The sequence below is a fragment of the Ciconia boyciana genome, chromosome 16, assembly GCF_034638445.1.
Source record: "Ciconia boyciana chromosome 16, ASM3463844v1, whole genome shotgun sequence".
NCBI classification, from domain to species: domain Eukaryota; kingdom Metazoa; phylum Chordata; class Aves; order Ciconiiformes; family Ciconiidae; genus Ciconia; species Ciconia boyciana.
The window spans coordinates 7,452,307-7,474,646 of NC_132949.1; the positions used below are offsets into that span (position 1 = coordinate 7,452,307).

The following is a 22,340-nucleotide window of genomic DNA, read 5'->3' on the forward strand; positions in this document are numbered from 1 at the left end:
CGCGTGCGTACAGCGGCCGCGGCCTAGCGCGGCCTGCAGCGCCGGGCACCGGGGCCGGCAGCGCCCGGGGAGGAGCCGCCCGCCGGCGCCCCGCGGCCGGGTGCCGCTGCCCCCAGCACCCCTCTCAGCCGAGCGCAGCTCGCGTGTTTTATTCTCCACTGCCGCCGCTTACAACCCCCGCGCGCCCGGTGCGCCCCGCGGGCTCGCCGCCGGCCCTGTCCCCCGTCGGGCTCCTCCTCGGGGCCCCGCTGCCGCAGCCGGGCGCAGCTCCCCGGCCGGGGTGCGCCGGGGCGGCCGGCAGGGCCCAGCGGCGCTGCAGCTGGCAGAGCAGGTCGGGCAGCAGGGAGTCCAGCAGGGCCAGGCCCTCCCGCGTGCAGCGCAGGCCGCTGCGGGGGAAGCGGCGGCTGAGCCCCGGCTCGGCGCGGGAGCCCCCGCCGCCACGGGCGCCCCCCCCCGGGGCTCACCCGCCGTCCAGGAGCAGCCAGCCCTGCTGCTGTAGATCCTTCGCCTCCCCCGGCGCCCCGAACACGGCCTCCAGGCTGAGGTGGGGGGAGAAGTGCCCCCAGCGCTGCGTGCCGGGTCGTTACCGGCGGGTCGCTAGCAGCGGGTCGATGCTGGCTTCCGCCCACGCGCGGTTTCTCACCTCGTGCGTGATGCCCTCGTCTGTGCGCAGCCCCAGGGCGAGCACCTCCTCCAGCCTGCGGGCACATGGGGAGCTGCGGGGCAGCACGGCGGGGGAGGGGGCGGGGGCGGGGGGGGACCCCCGTACTCACTGCTGCAGCGGGCTCAGCACCACCCGCCTCCTGGTGCCGTGCCCCCGGCTCTGCACCTCCCGCATCCAGGCGTCGGGCTCCAGCGTCTGGACGCGGGCCTCCCGGCTGCGGCCACCCTCGCCCCGCGGCACAAACCGCCCGTGCGCCCCTGCAACGGCGGCGGGGGGACAGTGGAGTTCAGGGGGCACGGGTGGCCATGCACGCCCCCGCCCCCCCCCGCCGGCCCCCCGTCACCCCGGCTTACCCGGCCCCACGCCGATGTACTGCTCGGCCCGCCAGTACGAGAGGTTGTGAGTGCTGACAGCGCCCTGGGGAGAGCGTTGCATGGAGTGAGGGGGGGGCTCAGCCTGCTGGGGGGTGGCATGGCATGGGGGGGGCACAGCATGGGGGGCACCCCACCTTCCTTGCAAAATTGGAGACCTCGTAGTGCCGGAAGCCGGCAGCCACCAACATGGTGCGGGCGGTCTGGTACATGTCGGCCAGGAGGTCCTGGGGGGGTGCGGGCAGGGCCCCCCCCCAGACCTGTGCTGCCAGCACCGTGCCCCGCTCCAGCGTCAGCTGGTACAGGGAGACGTGGTCGTCGCAGAGCCCCAGCGCCGCCTCCAGCCCCCGGGCCCAGGCGCCCCGGCTCTGCCCCGGCAGCCCGAAGAGGAGGTCGATGGAGGTTCGGCCGGGAAAGAGCCCACGCGCTGCCTCCACGGCCCCCCGCGCCTCCGCCGCCGTGTGCTCCCGGCCCAGCAGCCGCAGCTCGGTGTCGTCCAGCGACTGTGGAGGGAGTGTGGTGGCAGTGGGGGACACGGGGGGCTGCAGGGGACAGGACAGGGGGGAGCCCCTCTCACCTGGACACCGATGGAGAGGCGGTTGACACCGGCCGCCCTGAAGCCGGCGAGGTGCGGTGTGCCGGCAGAGCTGGGGTTGGCCTCCAGCGTGACCTCAGCGGCGGCGGGGAGGTGGGCAGCCCCCGCGACGGCCTCCAGCACTGCGGCAACAGTGTGGGGGCTGGCCAGGCTGGGGGTGCCCCCACCGAAGAAGATGGAGGTGACGCTGTAGGGCGGAGGGTGGGGAGGCTGCGGGTGGGCGCCGCAGGGCCCTGCGCCCTGCCCCGAGACCCCCCCGTGCACCCACCTCCGCACCTGGCTGAGGTGCAGCAGGGTGCGTGCCTCCCGCACCAGACAGGCACGCACGGCCGCCTCGTCCACCGCCGGCACCACGTACTTGTTGAAGTTGCAGTAGGAGCAGCGCTTGCGGCAGTAGGGCCACTGCGGGCACGGGGTGCCGTGGGGGACGGCCGCACCCCCGCCCCCGGGCACCCGCTTTGGGGGAGGAGAGCCCCAGCCCCATGCACGGGCCCCAAAGCTCCCCACCTGCCCCAGGGGCACAGAGCGTGCGCCCCATGGGTGCCACCCTTCGTGTGCACAGCTTGGGGCCCCCCTCAGCGCCCCGCACACGTGCACGGCAGGGGAGCCCCACATGTGCCTGTGACACGTGCAAGGCTGGGATGCCCCCCCACGTGTGCAAGCCCCAGGGTCCCACAGTCACCCCCCCAATGCCTGCAAGCCCCAGGTCCCACATGCAGCCCCATGTGTGCAAGCCCGGAGTCCGCGTGCACCCCCACGTGTGCAAGCCTCGGGTGCCCCCGCGCCCCCCACGTGTGCAAGTCCCTGGTCCCTCCCCCCACGTGTGCAGGCCCGGAGTCCCCGTGCACCCCCCGCGTCTGCAAGCCCGGGGCCCCCGCTCACGTGCACGTAGAGCGCGGCCGTGGCGGGGGCGGCCGGTTCCGGGGCCGTCTCCGGGGCTGGTTCCGAGGCAGGACCCGGTCCCGGACCCCCTCCCGCGCCGCCCCCGCCGGGCCGCGCCGCAGCGATCGCCGCCGCCGCCGGCCGCCAGCCCCGCGCCGCCATCGGGCCCGCGGGGCTGCGGCTCCGCCCCGAGGCGGGCACCGGGCCGCGCCCGCCGCCCTGCCGGCCCCCGGGTGCGGCGGTGCCGGGGCGGTGGGGAGGGGAGGGAGAGGGAGGGCTGAGCCCCCTGCTTCCGGCGAGGTTGTGCGGGGGATGCCGGCTGGGGATGCCGGGGCCGACGTCCTCCCCCCGGTGCCGTCCCGGGCACACGGTCCCGACGAGGCTCAGGCAGCCCCGGGACCTGCCCCCGAATCCGCTTCCCCCGGCTGCCCTCCGGGGCTGGGGAGGGTTTTGCAATCCAGGGGCTGCCCGGCGTTTCTAAGAAGGCAGCCGTGGCGTCTTTCCGCCCAGGGTTGTGCAAACCCAGCGTTGACGGTCCCGGACATTACTTTTTCTTAATTTGCGCTATTAATAGCCCTGGAGAAGTGAGAAATGTCTACGACAAAGGCCGTGGCCGCAGATTCCTGTTTCCAGGCCAGGAGGGGGTAGGTGGGAGTAGCCCACCCCTGACGCAACCCTCCCTCCCCGGGCAGAGCCCCCGGCAGCCGGGAGTTTCCCAGCGGGCAGCGAGCACCATAAGAGCGGGACCCAGGTACGGGGAAGGGCAGAAGCCGCGGAGCCTGCCTGCAGCCTGCCTGCAGCCTGAGGCCATGCTGCCAGCCACGAGGGTCGTCCCTTCCCCTCCTGTGAGTATTGACAGACAGGGCTGCGCCGTCCCGGGGGGCCGGGAGGGCCACGGGCCACCCCAGGCGGTGTCCTGGCCGGCGAGGGCTGGCTGGGCCCCGGGGAAGGGGATGGCGGGGAAAGCTTCCCGGGCACCCAGGCTCTGCTGCGGCTCAGACCCACGGACGGTGCAGCTCCGCTCCCGGGACACGAGCAGAGCTGCGGGGAGCAGGGCTGGGGCGACGGGGGCCTGCAGCCCCGCACGCTGGCTGTGACCGCTTGCGCACCGTGTTTCTCAGCAGTGTGTCTACCCACGCGAGCCAGGGCTGACTTCACCTCCAGTTCTTACCAGCAAACCCCCAATGATGGTGAGTACATGGGGCGCTTCTGGGCAGCACAGGGGCTGTGCAGAGGGTGGAGTTATCAGGCAGAAACCAGAGGAGAAGCTCCTCTGAGCTGCAAGCCTGGCCTGCACCTGGGTTAGTGCTGTGAGAAGCAAAGGAAGGTAAAAAGTCCTTCCCTAGACCTCAGACTTAGAGGTCCACTGCATCCCCAAGGTCAGTGGCTGCAGTTGCTGTAATGCAGGTAACAGTTCCTCCTCCGGGAAGGAAGGTTCATAAGGATCCTAAAACCAGGGCAGGGAGGAGACCTGAGTTTTTCTTGCACACATCCCACGTACTCGGGGGTGGGCAGAGGTGAAGCCGGTGAAACACGCTGACACCAGCCCCAGGAGTAGTTTTGGAACAGTGGAGGAACTTGCTGGAGAGACACCGTTAGGAAAGGGTCTGACACAAACCATCTCATGTTTTTTTTCTTTCAGAAAGCAGGCACGAACTGTGGGCTTGTTGTCCACTTGGTCTGCTTCCATGGGTAGAGCCCACAGTCCAGCTGGGAGATCCAGGATCGAGACATTGCTGACGCTTCCCCTCTCTCCCCATTACACTGTTTTCCCCCCACTGCCGGAGAAAGCCCCAGCGCAGAGGTGGAGGCCCAGCCGCTACCCCTGCGTGGGAAGGAAGCAGGAGGGAGACGGCCAGGAGGTCAGCGAGAGTCATCAGCAACGTTATCTGTTTCCCAGTTGGGGTGGGACACTTCTGCCGGGAAGGAAGAGGAGCTCTGTTCTTCCACTTCTTGGAGTAGTGTTTCATGGTTGGGAGGTACCAAATAACTCCCGTAAAACGCTGTCCCAGGTATGTTCTGCTTCACACTGCTGATGGGACAGGAACTTTGGTATTTCTGCAAAATCCTTACTGTCTTGTCCAAAACAACCAAATAAACAACACGAAGTCTGTCTACCTTGGAGAAGTTTCTTTGGGGGTCAGAAGGCCTAGGGGAGGTGTGAACAGGGTGAGCTTTTCCAGCTAGCTTTAGGGAGCCCCTTCCCATGCAAAGTCTCACTCTCTAAAGCCCCTGTCCCTCATTTCAAGTTCCTCAGCTGGGTCATTTCACTGGGCTGTGTTGTGTGACCCAGGAGTCTCAGCAGCACCCAAGCAGAGAAGGTATTCACCTACCTTAGGAAGCCAGGCCAGGCTGTTACAACTTAAAATATGAGCAAAATATCTACCAGCATCTGTTCAAGTCCTCTGAAATGGCTGCAGCCAAATTGCTCAGAGAGATGCAAGGCTGTAAAAGCTTCATAAGGTCTTTCAGTAGCAGTTCTGGAGAGAACTCCAGAAATAAGCATCCCTTCCTCGCACCGCAGTATTTCTGTTGGCAAAGGAACAAACCCAACTGGGAAAAAAAGGCTCTCTGTTTTATTAACTAAAAGTGCCATCACCCTGACGTCGGGGAGGAGGGTCTCTACCGTGTAGCCCAAGGCACAGGTGAAAAGCAGATGCAAAGCTGGCTGAAGCGGGGCTGATTTATCCCCCTTTTGCTTCTGCCTTGCCGAGCTCAGAGCTGAAGGTGCTTCTCCATCTGCTCCCTCAACTTGTACTTCTGAATCTGGAATAAAGTGCAGAGAGGAGGAGGAGAAGAGATTCAGACAGGAGACGGGACAGGAGGCCAGGGCTCCTGCCCTGCCCCAGCCCCGCTCTTACCTTGCCTGAGACAGTGAGCGGGTACTGACCCACAAACACGACGTACCGCGGGATCTTGAAATGGGAGATCTGGGAAGAGAAAACCAACCGCTACGCAACCTGCTGGGAACAGTGTATCCTGCCCAGCTGGTACTACCCAAGCCAGGGCTGGATCCCCAGTTGCTCTACACCCCTGCACTTTCATCTGCAAATCCCCAGCAGCTACTGGGTGTCCTGGTCTGGCAGGGAACTGAATTACTGGGCTCAGAGGAGTGGGAGACCCACCTTCCCTTTGCAGAAAGCTTTAATCTCTTCCTCGGTGCAGTCCTGCTCAGCCCTCACTCGGATGCAGGCGCAGATCTCTTCTCCCATCCGCGAATCCTTCACACCAACCACCTGGTTGGGACAGAAGGATGGTGTGACCCCTGGGGACATCCCTCTCCTCCTGCAGGGTATGTGTGCTGGAAAAGTGGTGTGAGCCCTGACCCACATCACGGGATGCTGGAGTCGTGGCATGGGGCTGTGTAAAGGGAGCTTGAGCTGCCTGACCACCCCACCGGTGCTTTCTACATGACATTGAGCCCTCCTGGAAGGACTTCCCAACCATTTGCCAGAGGAAAGGTGGCAGAGCAGGCTGGGCACCCAGATGCCAGCACCTTCCTTTGGTTTTGCAAAGTCACTGGAGCGAGGGCTGAGTCAGACCAGCCAGGTGGCAGCTCACTGTGGGTGCAACATGGACTTGTCATCCCTCTGCGTGCCTCTGCTTCCCCCAAAAATGGGGCAACAGGTTTCACGACCAACAGGGAGACTTGGGAGGCTGCTTCGAGTGCTTTGGGATCTCCAGATGAAACAGCAAGAGGGGGATGAAGTCGAATTAAAGGATTATTTGAAACCCTTATAATGGCAGATCTTAGTAGACCACTGCCTGTGACACCAGGAGATGGGCTTCCCAAGTTTCTCTTCTAAAGTTTGCTCATACTATTTCACAAGAGTCCTACTGTCATTCCCCCGCCTTGAACCAGTATCTCGAAATCCTAGAGACACGTCGATCCTTTTGAGTCCAGAGCAGTGACATAAAGCCCTAGAAACTACATAAACAGGGCTGGTTTGCAACCCATCTGCACTGGGACTGTTCCAAGGAGAGATGCTAGCCTGGCACAGGCACAACACTGACTAAGTGGTTTATTTATGGGGAAACTTGTCTGGCACAAAACCTGGAGAACAATCCCAGCAGACTGGGAGCAGCTGCTCAGTGCTGCAAATCATTGCTGTCTTGCAAAGGGGTCAAACTAAGTCTCGCTCCTCATCTCCAGGGACTCCTTGGAGGAGTCTTTTTGGATTTAGTAATTAATTATCAGTAAAAACTGTCCTTCCAGACTGCTTTCCAAGTAAGAATTTCAGAGGGAGCTATGAAAGTGGACAGGCAGTTTAAAAACCAAAGAAGAATGACAGTCACTACTTTGCAGACGTGAAGCTGGTGCACAAGGGGATTGCCCAAACCAACATGCCCCATGCCAGGAGCTCTGCCTGCCCCTTCCCTGCCATGAGTCTCTCCCTCCCGCTTGCCAAACAGTATTACACAAAAGGAGATGCTGAAAACAGGGGAAGTCAACCAGGTCCCAAGCAGCAGTCCCAGCAGCTTTGTGTACAGGTTTCCCACCACAGAGACCATTGGCTGCTCACCTACCCTACCTGCTTCCCGCTCACCTGGACCTCCTCAACCTTGGGATGAGTGTGGAGAAACTGCTCAAGTTCTGCTGGGTAGATGTTCTCTCCTCCCCGAATAATCATGTCCTTGCAACGGCCTATAATTTTGCAGTAGCCATGCTCATCCAGGCTCGCAAGGTCCCTGCAAAGACACCACACTCCTAGTCCTGTCGCAGCTGGGTGGAAGAATGGCTGATGCTCCCACCCAGCCTGGTCCGGAGGCCAGGTCAGATTATCCAGAGGGTAATGGCTGAGATGCCACCTGAACACATGGAAGAGATCAAAGAGCTCCTGCTACAGCCAGGCATTGCCATCGGCAGCATCCACACAAACATCAGGGCTTGGGGGGAGGCGATTCCTGCCCCTGCGGTGTACCCCCACAGCCCCTCCATCGCACCAGTAGCAAAGTGACTATCCCCATCTCTAGGGGCACTTGGCACCGAGGGCTCTGTGCTAAAAGCAGTTCCGAAGTTTCACAGAGAGATCAGACCAGGAGGAGCAAGGCTGTTTCCAGACTCACCCCGTCTTGTACCACCTCTCAGCAGTGACCACTTCGCTCGTCTTGGCGGCATCATCCCAGTAGCCCAGCATGACGCAGTAGCCACGGATCTGAAGCTCCCCAGGAGTGTTCAGAGGGACAGACTTCCCTGTTTCTGGATCCTCAATTTTTGCCTGCAATGGAAGAGAAGAAGGGCTTAGTAGGGGATGTCTGAGCCAAACGTGATGGCATAGCTCAACTCCAGCACCAGACAGGGAGGACGGACTGAGGTCTGCTGCAGGCAGAGGACCTGGAGCAGGTGGGGAGGGTCATGGTCACCTCTGTGTGGGGAAAGACGCATCCCACCGTCTCGGTTTTTCTGGTGATACTGTCATTGGGGAATCCCATGAAGGTGACGGGGCTGTTTTCTGTGGTCCCATAGGCAACCTACAAACACAAGAGGAGAAACATGCCTCAAGGCGAAAGAGGACCACGCAGCTCCAGGCAAGGGAAAGATGAAGCTAGTGATGACCACAGGGGAAAGTGGGGTGGAAGGAGGATGTTCTCACAAGTCACTCGGGTCACAGGCAAGCACTGCTCTCCTGGCCCATGGACGGGCTCTCCAGACACTCCTGCCAGAGAGTCCTGGAGAGACAGGAGCTAAAGCAGCCCTGCACCTGCCTGCCACGGCCTTCCTCACCTCCATCGCTGTGTTCCAGCCCCCCACCATGCAGGACACTTTGGGTGTCATGTACTTTTGACACCCCAACTACTTTTCTTGGAGGACCCCAGGGTTCACCCTCCTCTTTTTTAACCTATGTCTCTCCAAGCCCTGTCCTGTTGACTCCCTACCATCTCTGCCAGACACTGATTTTGCCTTGGTGCCCTTGCAGCCATCTACTCAAGGTGCTGAGTTCACCCTGTATCTTCTACAGCTCAGGGCACATCGGACATCGCTTTGGAAAAACCTTGGAGCCAGCAGTGGGCTGCTGTGGGAGACCACATGTCCTGCAGCACGGCTGCTTGCTCCAGATCCTTTTGTGCAGACATCAGCTCCTGTAACCCTCGTAAAGGCATCACGAGGCTGCACAATGCTCGGCGAGGCTCCACAACGCTCAGCGCAGCTGCACTTACAGACTGAAAGCCTCACAGCAGGACAAAAGCTTCTCGCTGCTAAACCTCCCTCACCGCTAATCCCAACGGCAGGCTCTGAGTCACCCCAGCTGAAGGTCACTTCTCTTCGGAGGAAAATTCCAGCTCTTTATGCCCAACTCGGTGGTCTGCCAAGACAGCAGGAGCTGGGCAGGAGGTGCTCTGGGCAGCTCTGAGCTGCACCGACAGCACCATTGCTGGAATTGCTGCTTCACCTCCAGCTCTTGGGAGCTGTGTTTCAGTGGTGGGACATGCTGGAACACTGCTCTGGTCTCTCTAACCCACACAGCATGTCATGTGTCATCAAGCAGGGTTGCTCTCCCACCCATTAATATCACCGGTGGCTGCTTTGCTGGGAGAGCACAGCTGGGAAAGGGCTGATGCGGGAAGTATTTGCTCCTTTCTTCTCCACATCTTCAGACTGAAACGTGAGCAGCTCTGACCCACCAAACTGCAGCAGGGCTCGACCATCTTCATACAGCCTTGGCACCCAGACCTGGGTCATCTCTTTAGAGCAAATGCCTGGGCTCCATTGCTGGCTGCAAGGGCATGTCTGCACAGCGCTCACTGAACTCCAGGCACTGCGCCCAAAATTAATGAGGGGCTTTGCAAAGTACTATGATGAGGCATCCTGAACAAGCATGCGTATATCCCGAACAAGCTATACATAATACTGGTGGGAGCACTTGGCGCTTTCTGCTGCTCGGGGCTGCTGAAGGATCTCATGTTGGGCACGGTCTGTCATAATGGCTGACGCTCGTTTGACGGCACCAGGGTCAGCATGAATCCGAGCTGGAGATTTGCAGGAGCCTCCTCTTAGCCAGGAATCTGGAGGAGATCGTCTCCAGGATGCTGCAGGGACCATCTGCTAGGAGCCTGGCAACCCACAGGGAGCGACTGTAAATAGGCTTCTCCTACCAGACGCAATGATAGCTTCCCAGCCGGGGTGGAAACCTACAGCATCTAATGCTCAGACAGGATTTCTCTCCTACCCACTAATACGAGTCCTGTGGCTGGATCAAATGACTGACGAGACACAAATCCAAGATCTTAAACACTTATTAAAAATCCCAGCGCCTTTGTTTTTTTGTTTCACTCTGCTGGATGAATTGCAATGTCGGCCCCAGGATCCCGGCCAAGCCCTGAGTCAACCCCTTCTGCCTCTCCGAGTTGCTCCAGCAGTTTAATTGGACACAGCAGCAGGCAGCTCCTGGCAGGACGATGCTGCGGGTACCGCGGCTCACCAGGCTCCTGTAGATGCCTGGCAGCGTGCCGTGTACCCCAAGCACCGGCCGGCCGTGCCTTGGCCAGTGGCTTGTCCCCATAAACACCCTCACACCCTTGGTAATGGGCTTCCCGACTCAGCCCAAAGAGCAACGTGGGTCTGAACCTCCAGCCTTCAGTCTGCTGCCTGATCGCTGCCTTCCCGTCCCAGCCTGCCTGCACCGGCACCGCTCTCTGCAGCCAGACACCAGGATGTTGCTCCTGACCTTTCCAAGACAGCATTTCTCTCTAGGGATAGTGTTTTCCCCATCTGCATGCCCAGGACCGAGGCAGTGGCTGGAGCAAGCCCTCGCACCAGCGCTGCTGTCCTTCCCCATCCTCATCTGATGCATGGAGCATCCTCCAACAGCTCCATTGTCCCAGCCCGGCCACGGCTCGTGATGCATGAGATGAAACAATGCTTCCACAAAACCCATATACCAATTTAAGCTTGGAGATATCCACGAAGATTCATAGCTTTCAAGTCCCAAAGGGACACTTAGCATCATCTAGCCTTGTCATCTGGTATAATTCAGTCCAGAAAACCTCACCCGATAATTTCCGCATCAGCTCCATAATTTCCACTGGAGCTATATCTTGTGTCAAAGCAAAGCTTTTCAGAGGCAAGGAGTCCAGCTTAGACCCTTGGCTTTGAGAGGAGCTACAAGAGTACAGAATACAATTGACTGTAAAGCCTTTTTTACTGTGAGGACCACAAGTGACCCCCCGATGCCTAGCACGCAGATCAGTCCTGCCTTCAGCAATGACAAGGACAGCTCCAAGAGAAACTGCTGCCTAACTTACTCCTACCGACAAGAGATTCATTCTTTGTGAATTGTAAGCCTCTGTCTAAACCAGGAATAAAAAGAACATCTTAGCAGAACTGTGTTTTTTAAAGCACATTTCAAAAACATTTCCTGCTAGCACTGTTTAAACACTGGCCGCTGCGGAACAGGCAAAACAGCCTGAAGAAGGAAGCGTCTAAAAATTAAAAATAAAGTAAAAACAATCAGACTCCAGTCTCTTTAGTAAACATTTGGAAGGCAGACTGATCTGGTGGGGAGAGCAGGGACTCTGAAGACCCTGGGTTTTTCCCAACCGTGCCGCTTATTTATTGCATAACTTGGAACAAGTCACATCAGCTCTCTGCTCCTCAGTTTTCCCCAGCATTCAACGGCAATAAAAACACTCACTTCCCTCCACATTCAACTGCTGCTGAAAGGCTGCAATGAAAAGGCTGGCTTCAGGACCACCAGTACCCCAAGTGGGGTTATGCTGGGTGGGACTGGAGCAGAAGGTCAGGGCTGCAGGACACGAGATCCTCGGAGGAAACCTGCTCTGGACCTGAACAATGCTCAGGGAGGATCTTCACATCCCTCATCACCACTCTCTGGTTATGCCACGCTGGAGGATGATGGCAGGGCTTGAACCACCAAACTAAAACCTACTGAAATTGAGCTTTGCTGAAGACAATATTGGCCTCGGAAAAAAGAAGCAAATTGACCATGAAATAATAGGGATTTTCAGACTTCAAAGAAGGCGTAATGAACAACAGAAAGCATACTGGCAACCCAAGAGATGTGCTAAGGAACCTATAAGAGACCCTTTGAACCTCTCTCAGTGTAACATGCCGGATGGATCTAATTACCCCTAAACCAATGCTGAGCGTGTTGTCTGCCTCAGATATCTCCACCAAAGTCAACCCCAGCCATTCCCTTTGCAGCCAGCTCCAAATCATTCTCAACTGAGCAACGATCTTCCCTCATTCAGCTGCTCCCTACCAAGATCACCCTGACTTTTGCTGTCCTCTGGGGACACGTGCCTCCTTGCTTTGGACATGTCCCGCTATCCCAAATTGTATTGGAATATTCCTGAACCTTCAGGTCAACTTTGCTGCTGCAAAAAAACAACTTCTGATCACGTCCCACCTATGTCACACTGAGATTTCATTTCCTTCCCCAGCAACAGTACCATCTTTGTGTCAAAAATGTCAGGACACAAACAAGCAGGTCTTGTAGGACAAACCTCCAAGGGTGGCCACCCTGTTGGCATTTCTCCCCCCCCCCCCGCCCCAGAGAGCTGCCAGACAGTCCCAGTTTGGATCGGGCTTAAAAAGTTCCCAAAAATATCAGGTCCCCAAAGCACTGTCTTTGTGTTGTAGCACGCAATGGCTTTGCCTCAGAAGGAGACCACTGCAAAAATGGCAACCCAGCTTGCCCGGGCCAGAAGACCGCCGCTGAAAATTAACCTCCTGTTATTGTACAGTCAGGACAAACTGCTCCTTCGCGGTCTGGAGTTAAAGCTGCCTCTCTTCTTTCCAGGCTGAGCAGAAGTCTTGAGGCTTGCAAGTATTTCCCCAGTCCTGCCAGCATGTCAGAAGCACTGCCCAGTGGCAACCAGCAAAGGCATGTGCAGTTACTTACTGGTTTATCCACAGCTTGATAAAAGGTCTTTGCTATGTAATCAACTCCATCTTCCCTGCTGCTGGGTGCCAATGCATTTAGAAAAAGTGGAATTAAAAGGAAAAAGTGAGAGGAAACGTGCAGAAACAAAGAGTCTTGCAAGGGTGGAAAACCACTGGTTTGGGACTACTTGAATGCTCAAAGATGCTGGAGAAGGAAACTCAGCAAAAACCGAGGGGCAAAGATAACATCCCCATGGATTTGGAGAGCTCAGCTCCCACCGAACACATGGCTGGAAGTCCAGAACCTTGCTGTTTCCATGCTGCGCTTAATGTCCTCACAGCACATTCCCATAGCTTCTGCAGCTACTGAAACCACCTACTCATCAGGTCCTCCCCAAAAATGAGGTGGGATGGGGTGGAGAGGTCTCACTTTGGCCAAGGACAAGCACGGAAGTTGTCACCGAGTGGAGCCCATTTTCCATTTTGAGAACGGGGGGACTCATGGCTGGGGAGCATTTGGGAAAGTCAGAGGTCTTGCATGGATCAGTTCTGTTCTGCAAGGGAAGAAAGCTCCACTCTTCTTCAGAGCCTGCAAGAGCTGCAGAGAGGACAGCAGCCCTGGGCAGAGCAGCGGGCTGCTAGGGGATGCCCGGTGCCTTGCAGGGTGGACACGGCAGGGCTGGGGAGAGGCAGCAAGGGCTGGGTGAGCTTCGCAGGAGAGGCCAAGAGCATCATGCAGCAGCTGCTGGGATCAGACAGAAGGGAAGGGTGGGTGGACATCGATGGGGAGCCAAACTGGCAACATATCAATGGGTGGAGGCCACGCTACAGTGGAAGAAAACCATCAGAAGGAAGGAGGTGCACCCACCACCACCTCCTCCAGCTCAACAAGCAGCCTGGGTCCCCATACCGCAGTGAAGGGTAGTCAATAGAAGCGTGTCAAATAGAAATGATAACTCGGGTCTGAACTCAGAGCCCCAGATGCCACCATCGCTGATGGGATACTTGCACATCACCAAAAGCCAGGGATTTCTCAGGTACTGCCTGGAAGAGGGGGGACCCTGGAGACCCTCTCAGGGTCCCCACACCCACCCACCAGGGCTCCTCAAACACTGCCTGGAGGGTGCTCCACGCTTGGGACAACTCCCCCGGGACACTGCAGAGCTTGCACCTTCTCCCACCCTGCTCCGTCCCCAGCACCCAGCGCCAGGCAGAGGCAGGGGCTCAGCTCCGCAAGGGCTGGTGCTGTGCAGGCTGCAAACAGGGACAGCACGTGCACCCCAGCGCACCTCCCCAAGCTGCCTGAGCCCTCGCCTCCAGCCTGGACCCCAAGGCCAGCTACACTGATGCCACTTCAAGAAGGTGATGGCTAGTGTGCACTGCCATACAAAACTAGATCTGGATCCCTTCCAAAGCTACAGAATCAGGCTTAAGCAAGCAATGGAATATTTTAACATGGAGTAACGCACATGCAGCTGTCTTGATATGCCAGAATTGTCAGTACTAACAAAAATAAAGATTAAACATGGAAAAGACCATCTCCGATGTTGTATCAAAACAGCTCTGACCTGCAGCACCAAAGAAACACCCCATATCTATATTTATACTGTTTCAAAAACTGTATTTATTTGCTTAGCCCACAACACCTCCAAGAAGGAGAGGAGGGGAGTCCAGCATCTGCAAATTACCAGGCACCGGGAATGTTTGCAGGACTGTTAATCAATTAAGAAAGAGAGGATGGCAGGATAATCCTGCCTCTTCTGCGATGTCCTAGCAGCGCCGGTCCCAGGGGGCCTGCGAGGTAGGGGGCTGGACGGGCCCCAGCTCACTGCGGTATCCCACCGCGGCAGAGGGAACGCCGACACTGCTGCCATTGTCATCGCCAGACTGCGAGCCACCCACGAGCAGGACCCAAGCAAGCTTTTGAGGATCGCTGGACGTTTGCTGGACGGTTGAGGGCTGCAAAACCCGGTGCGGGAAGACCAGATCCTGCCAGCGAGCAGCTCAAAACACAAACAGCTGGGACCCCAGGGGCAAGGTGCCAGCTGTGGCAGATGCCAACCAGCTCCCACCACAGGAATGTGCTCACCGAGGCATGGAAATCAAAAAACATTAGGAGAAAGAACTTCCTTTTATTCAACATTTGTGCCTGGAGAAATGGAGCTGAGAAGCAGACACCTTTCCCCCAGTAGCACTGCCCTGCTGCCACCCCTCCGCGGGACCAAAAATAACCTGGCATCCACCTAACCTCTGCTGCAGGCACTGGGCTGGCGGGGAGCCCTCGGGGTAGGGACAGCTTCCCACCTCGCACCAGCATCGTGGCAGCTACATCACAGTGTCTTCACGAGGAAGCTACGGGTCTTACCCCTGTCCACAGCCTGCCTGCTCCAGCCACAGTTTTAAACCCTACAGTAACTACAGTAGTGGGTCCTGCAGGAGGTCCCTCCAGCAGGAGCCTGGAGCTCCTAGGGTCAGGGCATCTCTCCAGAGATGAGGCAGGAGAAGCACTTGGTGCCGAGGCGAGTGGCGAGGCTGCAGCTCGACAGCAGGGCGTTTCACCTCAGGGCTGACAAACATTGGAAGCCTGACGTGGCCTGGTTTGCACCGAGGTCCCCCATTACATCATCATTTGCCAACCCCATCTGCCCCACAGGCTCACCAGAATCTACAGGCACACCCCAGAAGCCCCTTTTCTCCCTCAAATTAGTCATGGAATGAAAACACTGTTCAGACTGACAGCTGCTGACCAGAGCGCGGGCTGCCAGGCGGTTTGCATAACACCGTCCGGAGCATGCTCGGCAGCCCTGGCTAATTCCTCATTGCAACAATGGAAAAACCCAGAAATCTTGGTGAACAAGCCTCTCTGTGTCCTAAGTCAGCCCTTGGATTTCCTCCCTTTCTTGAGCCTGTCTCGCCTCTGCAAAAGCTCCGCTGGGGCTCTGCAGCCAGGCTCAGGAGCAGAAATCTCAACAAGCTCACAGTTATGTGCTCGGCTCTCAGCTGTTTGCTGCAGCCAGGAACTGGCTGGAAATCAGTTCAAAATGTTCCACTTCCAAACCCCACCCCACAACCCCTGGATCGATCTCTCCACACTCACAGAAGCAGGCGCTGGGGTTTTTAACTGCTTTGCTTTAGCCTTCTCTATTGGGAGAGCAAGGGACATCCCCCACGTTGTTAACTCACCTCTGCCACTGCTACCCCAAGACAGGAGCCAAGGCAGACCCTAGTCCCAGCTCCGGCAGTGATTTCCTTGCTCTGCTACTTCACCATCCCTTTACCAATGCCCACGCCTTTCCCTGTCCATAGCTTTGTCTCGAGAGCCGCAGGCACCTCATCTGAGCCGGGCACGCAGCAAGGCACCACTGTCCGGCATTTCATACCCACCACCCATGCCCCAGGGCCACCGCTTCCCCGCAGGCTCTGCCACTGCCCCATCCCTTGCTGGAAGGCAACGGCCACTGATCCGCAGTGCCACATGCTGAGAAAAAACCCTCACACAGGTCTCCTGACCGTGACCAGCTCTGGATGTGTCACACTCCACTGCTCGTAGGAAAGATGCAGCAGAAGTTAAGACTGTCTTTGCTCTTCCTTTCTCGGCCAACTCCTAGGTGCAGTCTAGATCTTCAAGTCTTCAACCAAAATTTTGCATTGCAAGAGCAACTACAGCACTGCTGGCCATTGGCATGACCCTGTATCGCTCCCATCTTCTCCCGTCCCTGCTCAGGCAAACTCCTCTGAAATCAGCAAGACAAGACCCCCCCAAAATCTTCCTCTGTGATAGCACGACAAGATGCTTCTCCCCAAACCAGCTGAGGCTAAATACAGCCCAGGAGCCTGCTGAAAGCTTCAGCACAAGGTGGCTGGGAGCCGTGCTCCCTGCTATGCCATTTGAAACAGGTTGTTTTTCCCCCCACTGATGAATCTGGGCCCTGCTTGGCTCAGCGGGGACCAGAGAGGTTCCCCACAGAGCAGGTCTGCATGTGTTCTTCCTGACCATTTTTCTCCCTGTCGCAAAGAGGAAAACTACCTCTGCACAATTGTTTCGGCAGTGGGGCCAGGCAGGACCGCGGACACTCCTCTGCCTGGTGCCAAGGGGTTAAGCTCACAGTAAGTTCCCAACGCCAGTTGCTTCCAACTGGCTGCTGCCTGCGGTTTGTGGGAAGGGATTTTGCTTTTTAATAACATTATAAATAGGGCTGTGTTCAGCATGCTGCAAACCCAGTTACTCTCTCTCTCCCACCCATCTCCCTCCTCCTCCTCCTCCTGCTGCTTCTCTTCCCACCACACTAATTCCAGATCTGACCATGAATCGGTCAGGCTTCTTCCTCAGTGTCCTCAGCCTACTGGCATGTCTCGCCTCCATCGCGCAGGCATGTCCCCCGAGCTGCCACTGCCACGGCGGAGACCTGCAGCACGTCATCTGCGACAACGCAGGGTTGAAGAAGATCCCCAAGGTGCCTGAGCAAACACGGCTTCTCAACCTGCAGAAGAACAACTTCCCCGTCCTGCCGACCAACGGCTTCCGCGACATGAAAAAGCTGGTGTCCCTGCACCTCCAGAGCTCACGGATCAAGGAGATCTCGACTGGAGCCTTCCGGGGGCTCAAGAGCCTGGTCTACCTCTATCTCACTGATAACCAGATCAGTGTCATAAAGCCAGGAGCCTTCGATGACCTGTCTGAGCTCACCTACCTGTACCTGGACCAGAACAAGATCCCAGACCTACCCAAAGGGCTCCTCTCCCCTCTTGTCAACCTCTTCATCCTGCACTTAGGCAGCAATAAAATCCGGGAGCTGAAACCAGGGGTCTTTAACGGGGCTAAAGACCTGCGCTGGCTCTTCCTCTCTGACAACTCCCTTACCAACCTCCTGCCTGGGGCTCTGGAGGATGTAGAAAACCTCGCTGTCCTCCACCTGGACAAGAACCAGCTGAGCAGCTATCCTGTGAACGCAATGAGTAAGCTGAGAGTGCTGGAGGAACTGAAGCTTTCTCATAACCCAATTGAGGTCATCCCTGACAATGCCTTCCAGTCCTTCGGGCGTTACCTGCAGACACTCAGCCTGGACAACATGAAACTGAAGAAGGTGAGTCTCTTTCCATTTGTTCCAGATAAAAAACACGGGACTTCTCCTTTACAAAGCCCTCGGTTTGCTGTCCCTCCCTTGCAGAGGAGAGGGGAGATGCAGGTCTGCAGGCTCTGCAGACAGCGAGGCATTGGTCAGCTGATAACACCCCTGACACAGCCCAAACAAGGGATGAGAGAGAGCACTCCACCCTTCTGTTGAGTTATTTTATGCAAAACCAAATTATCTGGAGCTGATCAAACTCCTTGGAAAGGCAGCACATTCCCTCCCAAGCCGGAGGTGACACCAGTCATTGAGAAAGGTATTTGGGGTGCTCTAGGACAATTAGCAACCTTCCATCATCCCAGACCCAAGGTGTGGGATGAGAGGCGAGCATCTGCCTCGTACTTGAGGGACTGAAGGGCACGGCCACCTTGCAGAGCTGAACTGCTCTGCCTCCTTCGTTCAGCCTGGGTACCTGTTCTACGTTGGGAGGGGGAGACTCCTCAGAAGGGGCTATGAATAGCAGCAGTTTCTTACCCACGCCTTGCAGACAGGTAGGCATATGGACCTTCACCTTCACCTCCCTCCATGCCTCCCAACTTTACACTTTATAAAGAACGGTTTGTTTATTGATGCTCTCTCAAAAGGAACTCCCGCAGCATCTTACAAAGGGGCCCTGTTCCCGCTGGAGAGGAGGAGGGACATTCAGGTATCCCGAATGGCAAAACAACCCCCTCCTTCTTCTGTGAGAAAGCATGATCTATAGGCAGGAGCATCACCCTCAGGGAAACACTTGCATTGGGACCTCTGCAATGTCAGGCAGTGCAAGAACAGAAACAAGCACAGTGCAAGAAAAGCAGCACCCCGTTGCAGCCTGATGTCCTAGGTGCACCCCATGTGGCTGGAAAGGGAGGGTGCTGCAGGTGGAGCAGAACAGTTCTCCCTGGGACAATGCTTTGCCAGGAAGCCCAAAGACAAAAGGCATCCAGGTAAGGCAGGCTAGGACCTCACGGCAAAGCAACACCCACCATGTGCAGGAAGATGTGATGAAAAAGAGAATGTCTTAGCAACAAAGAGCAACTCAGAGGGCCTCACAGGGACGAGGCAGATCACCTGAAAGCTACCAGGAATAGAGCACACTAGAGTTTTCAAGGGGATATAGCATCCCAAAATGCTCAAAAACTGGAATTACAGCTTGTGCAGGTGGAGAACAACACTACCTAAAACAGCTCAGTAGCACTCAGTCGGTATTTAAGCTCTTGTCCACTCTCAGCACTAACCTCTCCAGGATGGGAGTAAGCAAACTCAACACTTGAAAACAACCTACTGACCTCTCTAGGCAAGACCTTAGACATGCTGTCATGGTACTTTTGTAGACTCGCTTTAAGGTACTTTCATCATGCGCAAGTCAAAAGTTACAGCTTAAGTGTTGTACCAGCTGTAGAGACATCAGAGTCCCAAGTTATACTTTGAAGAAATCAGACTAACCCATGATGCAGTGGTGCTCCAGGGAATTAAGTGTCCTTGGATTGTCCAAAAAGCAAGGGTTAACAATTCTAGCCAGCAAAAAAGACTTTCTTCTTTTCAGTGACCACCTGCGGACAGGATCTTTAAAGGCTCTTCTGCAGCCAGATGCCTCCTTTCCTCCCCAACAGCCCAGTACGACACCAGTTTACAGGATCAGCATTAACAGGGGTGGCTTCTGCAGCTTTAGGGCTGCATTATTTTTCAGGAAAAAAAAGCTCCCATCCCAGCTCAGAGTTTTCTCTTCGAATCTTCAAAGGCCTCATATCCAAATGGCCCACACATGAACTTTGCACTGCTAGGAGACATCTAATCACAGAGGCTTCATGACCTAGGAAATCACTACCAAATACTTTAAATGCCGCTGGCATCTTGACTGCAGCTCTTTCTCCTTCACAAAAATACTGTCCTTAGCTGTTCCCTGCATGGCTGCAAGATTTCTGAGCTGATCAAGTGCAAAACCCTTCCACATGAAGCTATCCCAGCCTATACTGCACTTGAGCAGAAGGAGGAGAGCCCTCAGGCTGCTCTGCAGCTCCAGCACAGAGCTCCCCTTCCCCACCAGCACCACGGACCTGCACCAGTCACCCACAGGGCTGCGTCGCACGGGCCAGGACCCACCACGTACATCAACATGAAACCAGGCAATGCAGATCCTGGAAGCTTTACGTACGCCCCTCTCTACATATTTATTGCAAAATAAATTACATCAGCAATCCTCCATCTAAATAAGGGGAAAATCACCAATTTCTTTACAAAGGCATGCTCTGGCAGGCAGCGCAGCAGCTGTTACCAGCAGATGTGAACTCTTCTTATGGGGCTGGGAGAGGAATGAGCAGCTGAGACAGTACACCACTGTTGAAATCAGAACGTGGCCAGGCTACCGCCCCGCTGCACAGCGTGCCAGCATCTCTCTGAGCAGCTCCACTATCAGCACAGTAAAACCTACCAAGGTCAGCTCGGTTTTGGACCACAGAGGCCAGCACCGCTGACTGTGCAACAGCTACAGTACTCTGGGAGTCTCTTAGCTAAGCTCTAATCCTATCCAACATTGCTTAATTTGGAAGATGACAAAAGTTCACAGCTTAAAATAGTGCATTTCCTTTGTCAAGCTTTTCAGCTTAGACAGCTTGAACACACCCTGATGGTCCTGTCTGAATGTGAGCTTCTGGCCAGGAATGGGAGCACAGGTCCTTGACTGGGGGGGGTTCTGGTAAGACCTAGGTACACCTAGACCTAGCTAGACCTAGACCTTCTCTCCACCCCTTTGAGAAAGCTTTGCCCTGCTTTGAGAAGGGTAAGAAATGGGAAGAAATGGTCATAGCCAAGAGGAGCTTTGTGCTTTGTCAATGACCCCTTTTCCAATTCATCACCGCCAAGGAAGTTTGTGTTGAGCGGTTTGCTTTCAAGAAGAAACTTTCCAACCTGAGTAACCATGGGCTGAGAAAAAACAGGGATGAGGCCTCAGGGAGGAGAGGAGAAGGCTACAGAGCTGGGTTTACAGCCTCCTTCCTCTCTTTGGCAGCTTTTTTAAGGGAGGCTCTCCCTTAAAGCCTGCCCATTAATTGAGAAAAGACAAGTCTTGCAGCATCCCTTGCAAACAACCCGCTGGAAATGAGAAAAAAACGGAGGAGGTTGAGGTGCTGGAAACCTGCCTCTATTTCTACACTGCTCAGATGCCAAGTGTAACTTTCCACTCGGAGCCCCTGGGCGCTGCCAAAGTCTACAGTCCCTTCAGACGCCACAAACACTCCCTCCTTCAGCCGTTCCAGTACCGGCAAGGCAACAGGCGCTGGGAGGATTTCCAGCCTTGGAAAGGAATACACCCAGAAAATATCTTCATTTAGAACAGAAAACTATGGCTCAAAAATAAAGAGGGCTGCCAGACTTCACTTTATTTAGGGATGTGGCTGCAAAGACAATCCTGCATGGATTTGGGACATAGCTCTCTTCAGGCAGGAGACTCCATCACCCATGAGCTCACCAGCCTGGTGCCTCTCTTAGGCGTCCAGAGCTTCCAACGAGTCAGGACCCCCCTCCACTGCTCCTTCTCTTGCTCTTTCCATGCTTATGCCACTAAAAGTCTTGAACAGAGGCACTCGGGCTTGAAGTCCCCTTCCCTAGCTTAATGTTCCTCACCAGAAACTTTTGTGCTTTAGTTTGCAGACAATGCGTTCACCAGTGTGACCATGCTGAAGACCGCTCACCTGGACAACAACCGGCTCACCCAGCTGCCCCGCAACTTCCCCTTCGACAAAATGGAGACGCTGACACTCTCCCGAAATGCCTGGCACTGCAACTGCCAGCTAGCACATCTGCGCAAGTACGGCCCCTTCCCGCCCCGCATTCCCTGGGGTCTCCTTGGGGGTCCCCCAAGGGAGGACCCCACGAGCTGTGCCAGGCAAGAGGAGGCTGCTGAAGGCTGCACACATGCTCAGCAGCTCTCTCTCCAAGCCTGCCCTCTCTGTTCATGGTATGAGTGTTGTCCATGATGGTTTGTACCTCTTGTAAACTCCTGGTCTTCTTTCTCCCTGTGTCCCAGGTGGCTGAAGGGCAATCGCACCCGCACTGAGGAGACCTGCTCTACACCCGCGCAGTACCGGGGACAGTCCATCAGAGACACCCCGGCCCTCCGCACCTGCAAGCTCCCCACCAAGAGGTCCAAGAAGGGAAGCCGCCATTAAACATGTAAGATGGTTCATAGAGCCACTTCCTATTGGTAGCTTTTAGTCTGACCTACAGCAAACCCTGATGCCACCAAAGGTACGGGGACTTTTGACTCTGGCTTCAATGACACTAGGGTTTGGCTCAAAACAGCTCGTCCATTCACCCACCAATGCCTCCACTCAGAGCTGCTCCATCTCCTGGCAATACCGGGCTCCATGGGCTCCCAGAGCAGAGAATCTGCCTGGAGCATCAGGGATGGAGTCAACCCTGTAAAACAAACATGGGGCTAAAGACAGGCCTGGGGCAGCAAGTAAGGGTGAAACGTCTAATTAAGTGTCAAAACAAGGGTGGATTTAGCCTACTCTTACCTTGAGCTGGGATCACACACGCTTTACTTTTCCAACCAATTGGAGATGCTCAGCCTTTTGCCCTAGTAAAGGTCCTCCGAGTCTGGTTTGAAATCCAGGACAGGACATTGCTGGGAAATCTGGCCCCAGGCTGCTCAACCCATATGAAAATAGATGTCTTCTACAAGGAGCAGTTCTCAGTCCACCACCTGCCTTTCAGCAACTACAATTCCCATCCAAGACTTGGGTATTTAAAAACAAGGGCTGATGCCTTCAAATGAGTGTCCCAGAAGAGGAAGGTTTGAGACAGCAAATATTCTTTGAATAAAGTGTTCTGGGCCAGAAGGTGATTCAGAGACAGGGTTGACTTTCCCTTGAGC

The 22,340-nt window shown here is 56.2% G+C and overlaps 3 protein-coding genes and 1 long non-coding RNA gene across 7 annotated transcripts in view; 2 read left to right on the forward strand and 2 right to left on the reverse strand.

The window, feature by feature from the left end:
* Window positions 1-140: 140 nt before the first annotated feature.
* On the reverse strand, window positions 141-2,766 carry RSAD1 (radical S-adenosyl methionine domain containing 1). 4 transcript variants are annotated; one of them, XM_072881673.1, is made up of 9 exons: window positions 2,513-2,766; window positions 1,899-1,987; window positions 1,613-1,817; window positions 1,173-1,538; window positions 1,018-1,081; window positions 774-921; window positions 644-698; window positions 465-568; window positions 141-386 (listed from the first exon to the last, which is right to left on the reverse strand). In XM_072881673.1, the coding sequence occupies exons 1-9, from the start codon at window positions 2,672-2,674 to the stop codon at window positions 149-151; spliced, it is 1,431 nt and encodes a 476-aa protein (XP_072737774.1). In that variant the 5' UTR covers window positions 2,675-2,766; the 3' UTR covers window positions 141-148. The 4 variants fall into 4 exon arrangements, with proteins under 4 accessions (XP_072737774.1, XP_072737773.1, XP_072737772.1 ...); XM_072881672.1 differs by having other exon boundaries at window positions 1,899-2,032; XM_072881671.1 differs by lacking the exon at window positions 2,513-2,766 and having other exon boundaries at window positions 1,613-1,781; window positions 1,899-2,408.
* Window positions 2,760-4,629, forward strand: LOC140660626 (uncharacterized). The gene is made up of 3 exons (XR_012045435.1): window positions 2,760-3,357; window positions 3,634-3,702; window positions 4,155-4,629. It is a non-coding gene; the product is annotated as an uncharacterized lncRNA (long non-coding RNA).
* A 437-nt stretch (window positions 4,630-5,066) lies between these two features.
* The window catches only part of ACSF2 (acyl-CoA synthetase family member 2), a 41,738-nt gene continuing 24,464 nt past the window's right edge, over window positions 5,067-22,340 (reverse strand). Inside the window, exons 11-16 of the mRNA XM_072881668.1 lie at window positions 7,877-7,984; window positions 7,580-7,731; window positions 7,060-7,201; window positions 5,638-5,748; window positions 5,374-5,442; window positions 5,067-5,278 (exon numbers count right to left, since the gene is read on the reverse strand). Of these exons, the coding sequence (XP_072737769.1) occupies window positions 5,228-5,278; window positions 5,374-5,442; window positions 5,638-5,748; window positions 7,060-7,201; window positions 7,580-7,731; window positions 7,877-7,984 (633 nt within the window). The 3' untranslated portion in view covers window positions 5,067-5,227. The remainder of the gene's footprint in view (window positions 5,279-5,373; window positions 5,443-5,637; window positions 5,749-7,059; window positions 7,202-7,579; window positions 7,732-7,876; window positions 7,985-22,340) is intronic.
* CHAD (chondroadherin) lies at window positions 16,646-21,630 on the forward strand. The gene is made up of 3 exons (XM_072881340.1): window positions 16,646-17,440; window positions 21,106-21,269; window positions 21,489-21,630. The coding sequence occupies exons 1-3, from the start codon at window positions 16,661-16,663 to the stop codon at window positions 21,628-21,630; spliced, it is 1,086 nt and encodes a 361-aa protein (XP_072737441.1). The 5' UTR covers window positions 16,646-16,660.

Bases quoted from the DNA above. Each gene is read 5' to 3' on its own strand.
- RSAD1 (XM_072881670.1), bottom strand. From the start codon at position 2,245: ATGTGGGGCTCCCCTGCCGTGCACGTGTGCGGGGCGCTGAGGGGGGCC. The intron at 1,818-1,898 runs GTGGGTGCACGG...TCCGCCCTACAG, and splicing joins CACCTCAGCCAGGTGCGGAG to CGTCACCTCCATCTTCTTCG. The intron at 569-643 runs GTGAGAAACCGC...CCCGGCACGCAG, and splicing joins ACGAGGGCATCACGCACGAG to CGCTGGGGGCACTTCTCCCC.
- CHAD (XM_072881340.1), top strand. From the start codon at position 16,661: ATGAATCGGTCAGGCTTCTTCCTCAGTGTCCTCAGCCTACTGGCATGT. The intron at 17,441-21,105 runs GTGAGTCTCTTT...TTTGTGCTTTAG, and splicing joins ACAACATGAAACTGAAGAAG to TTTGCAGACAATGCGTTCAC. The intron at 21,270-21,488 runs GTACGGCCCCTT...CCTGTGTCCCAG, and splicing joins CAGCTAGCACATCTGCGCAA to GTGGCTGAAGGGCAATCGCA.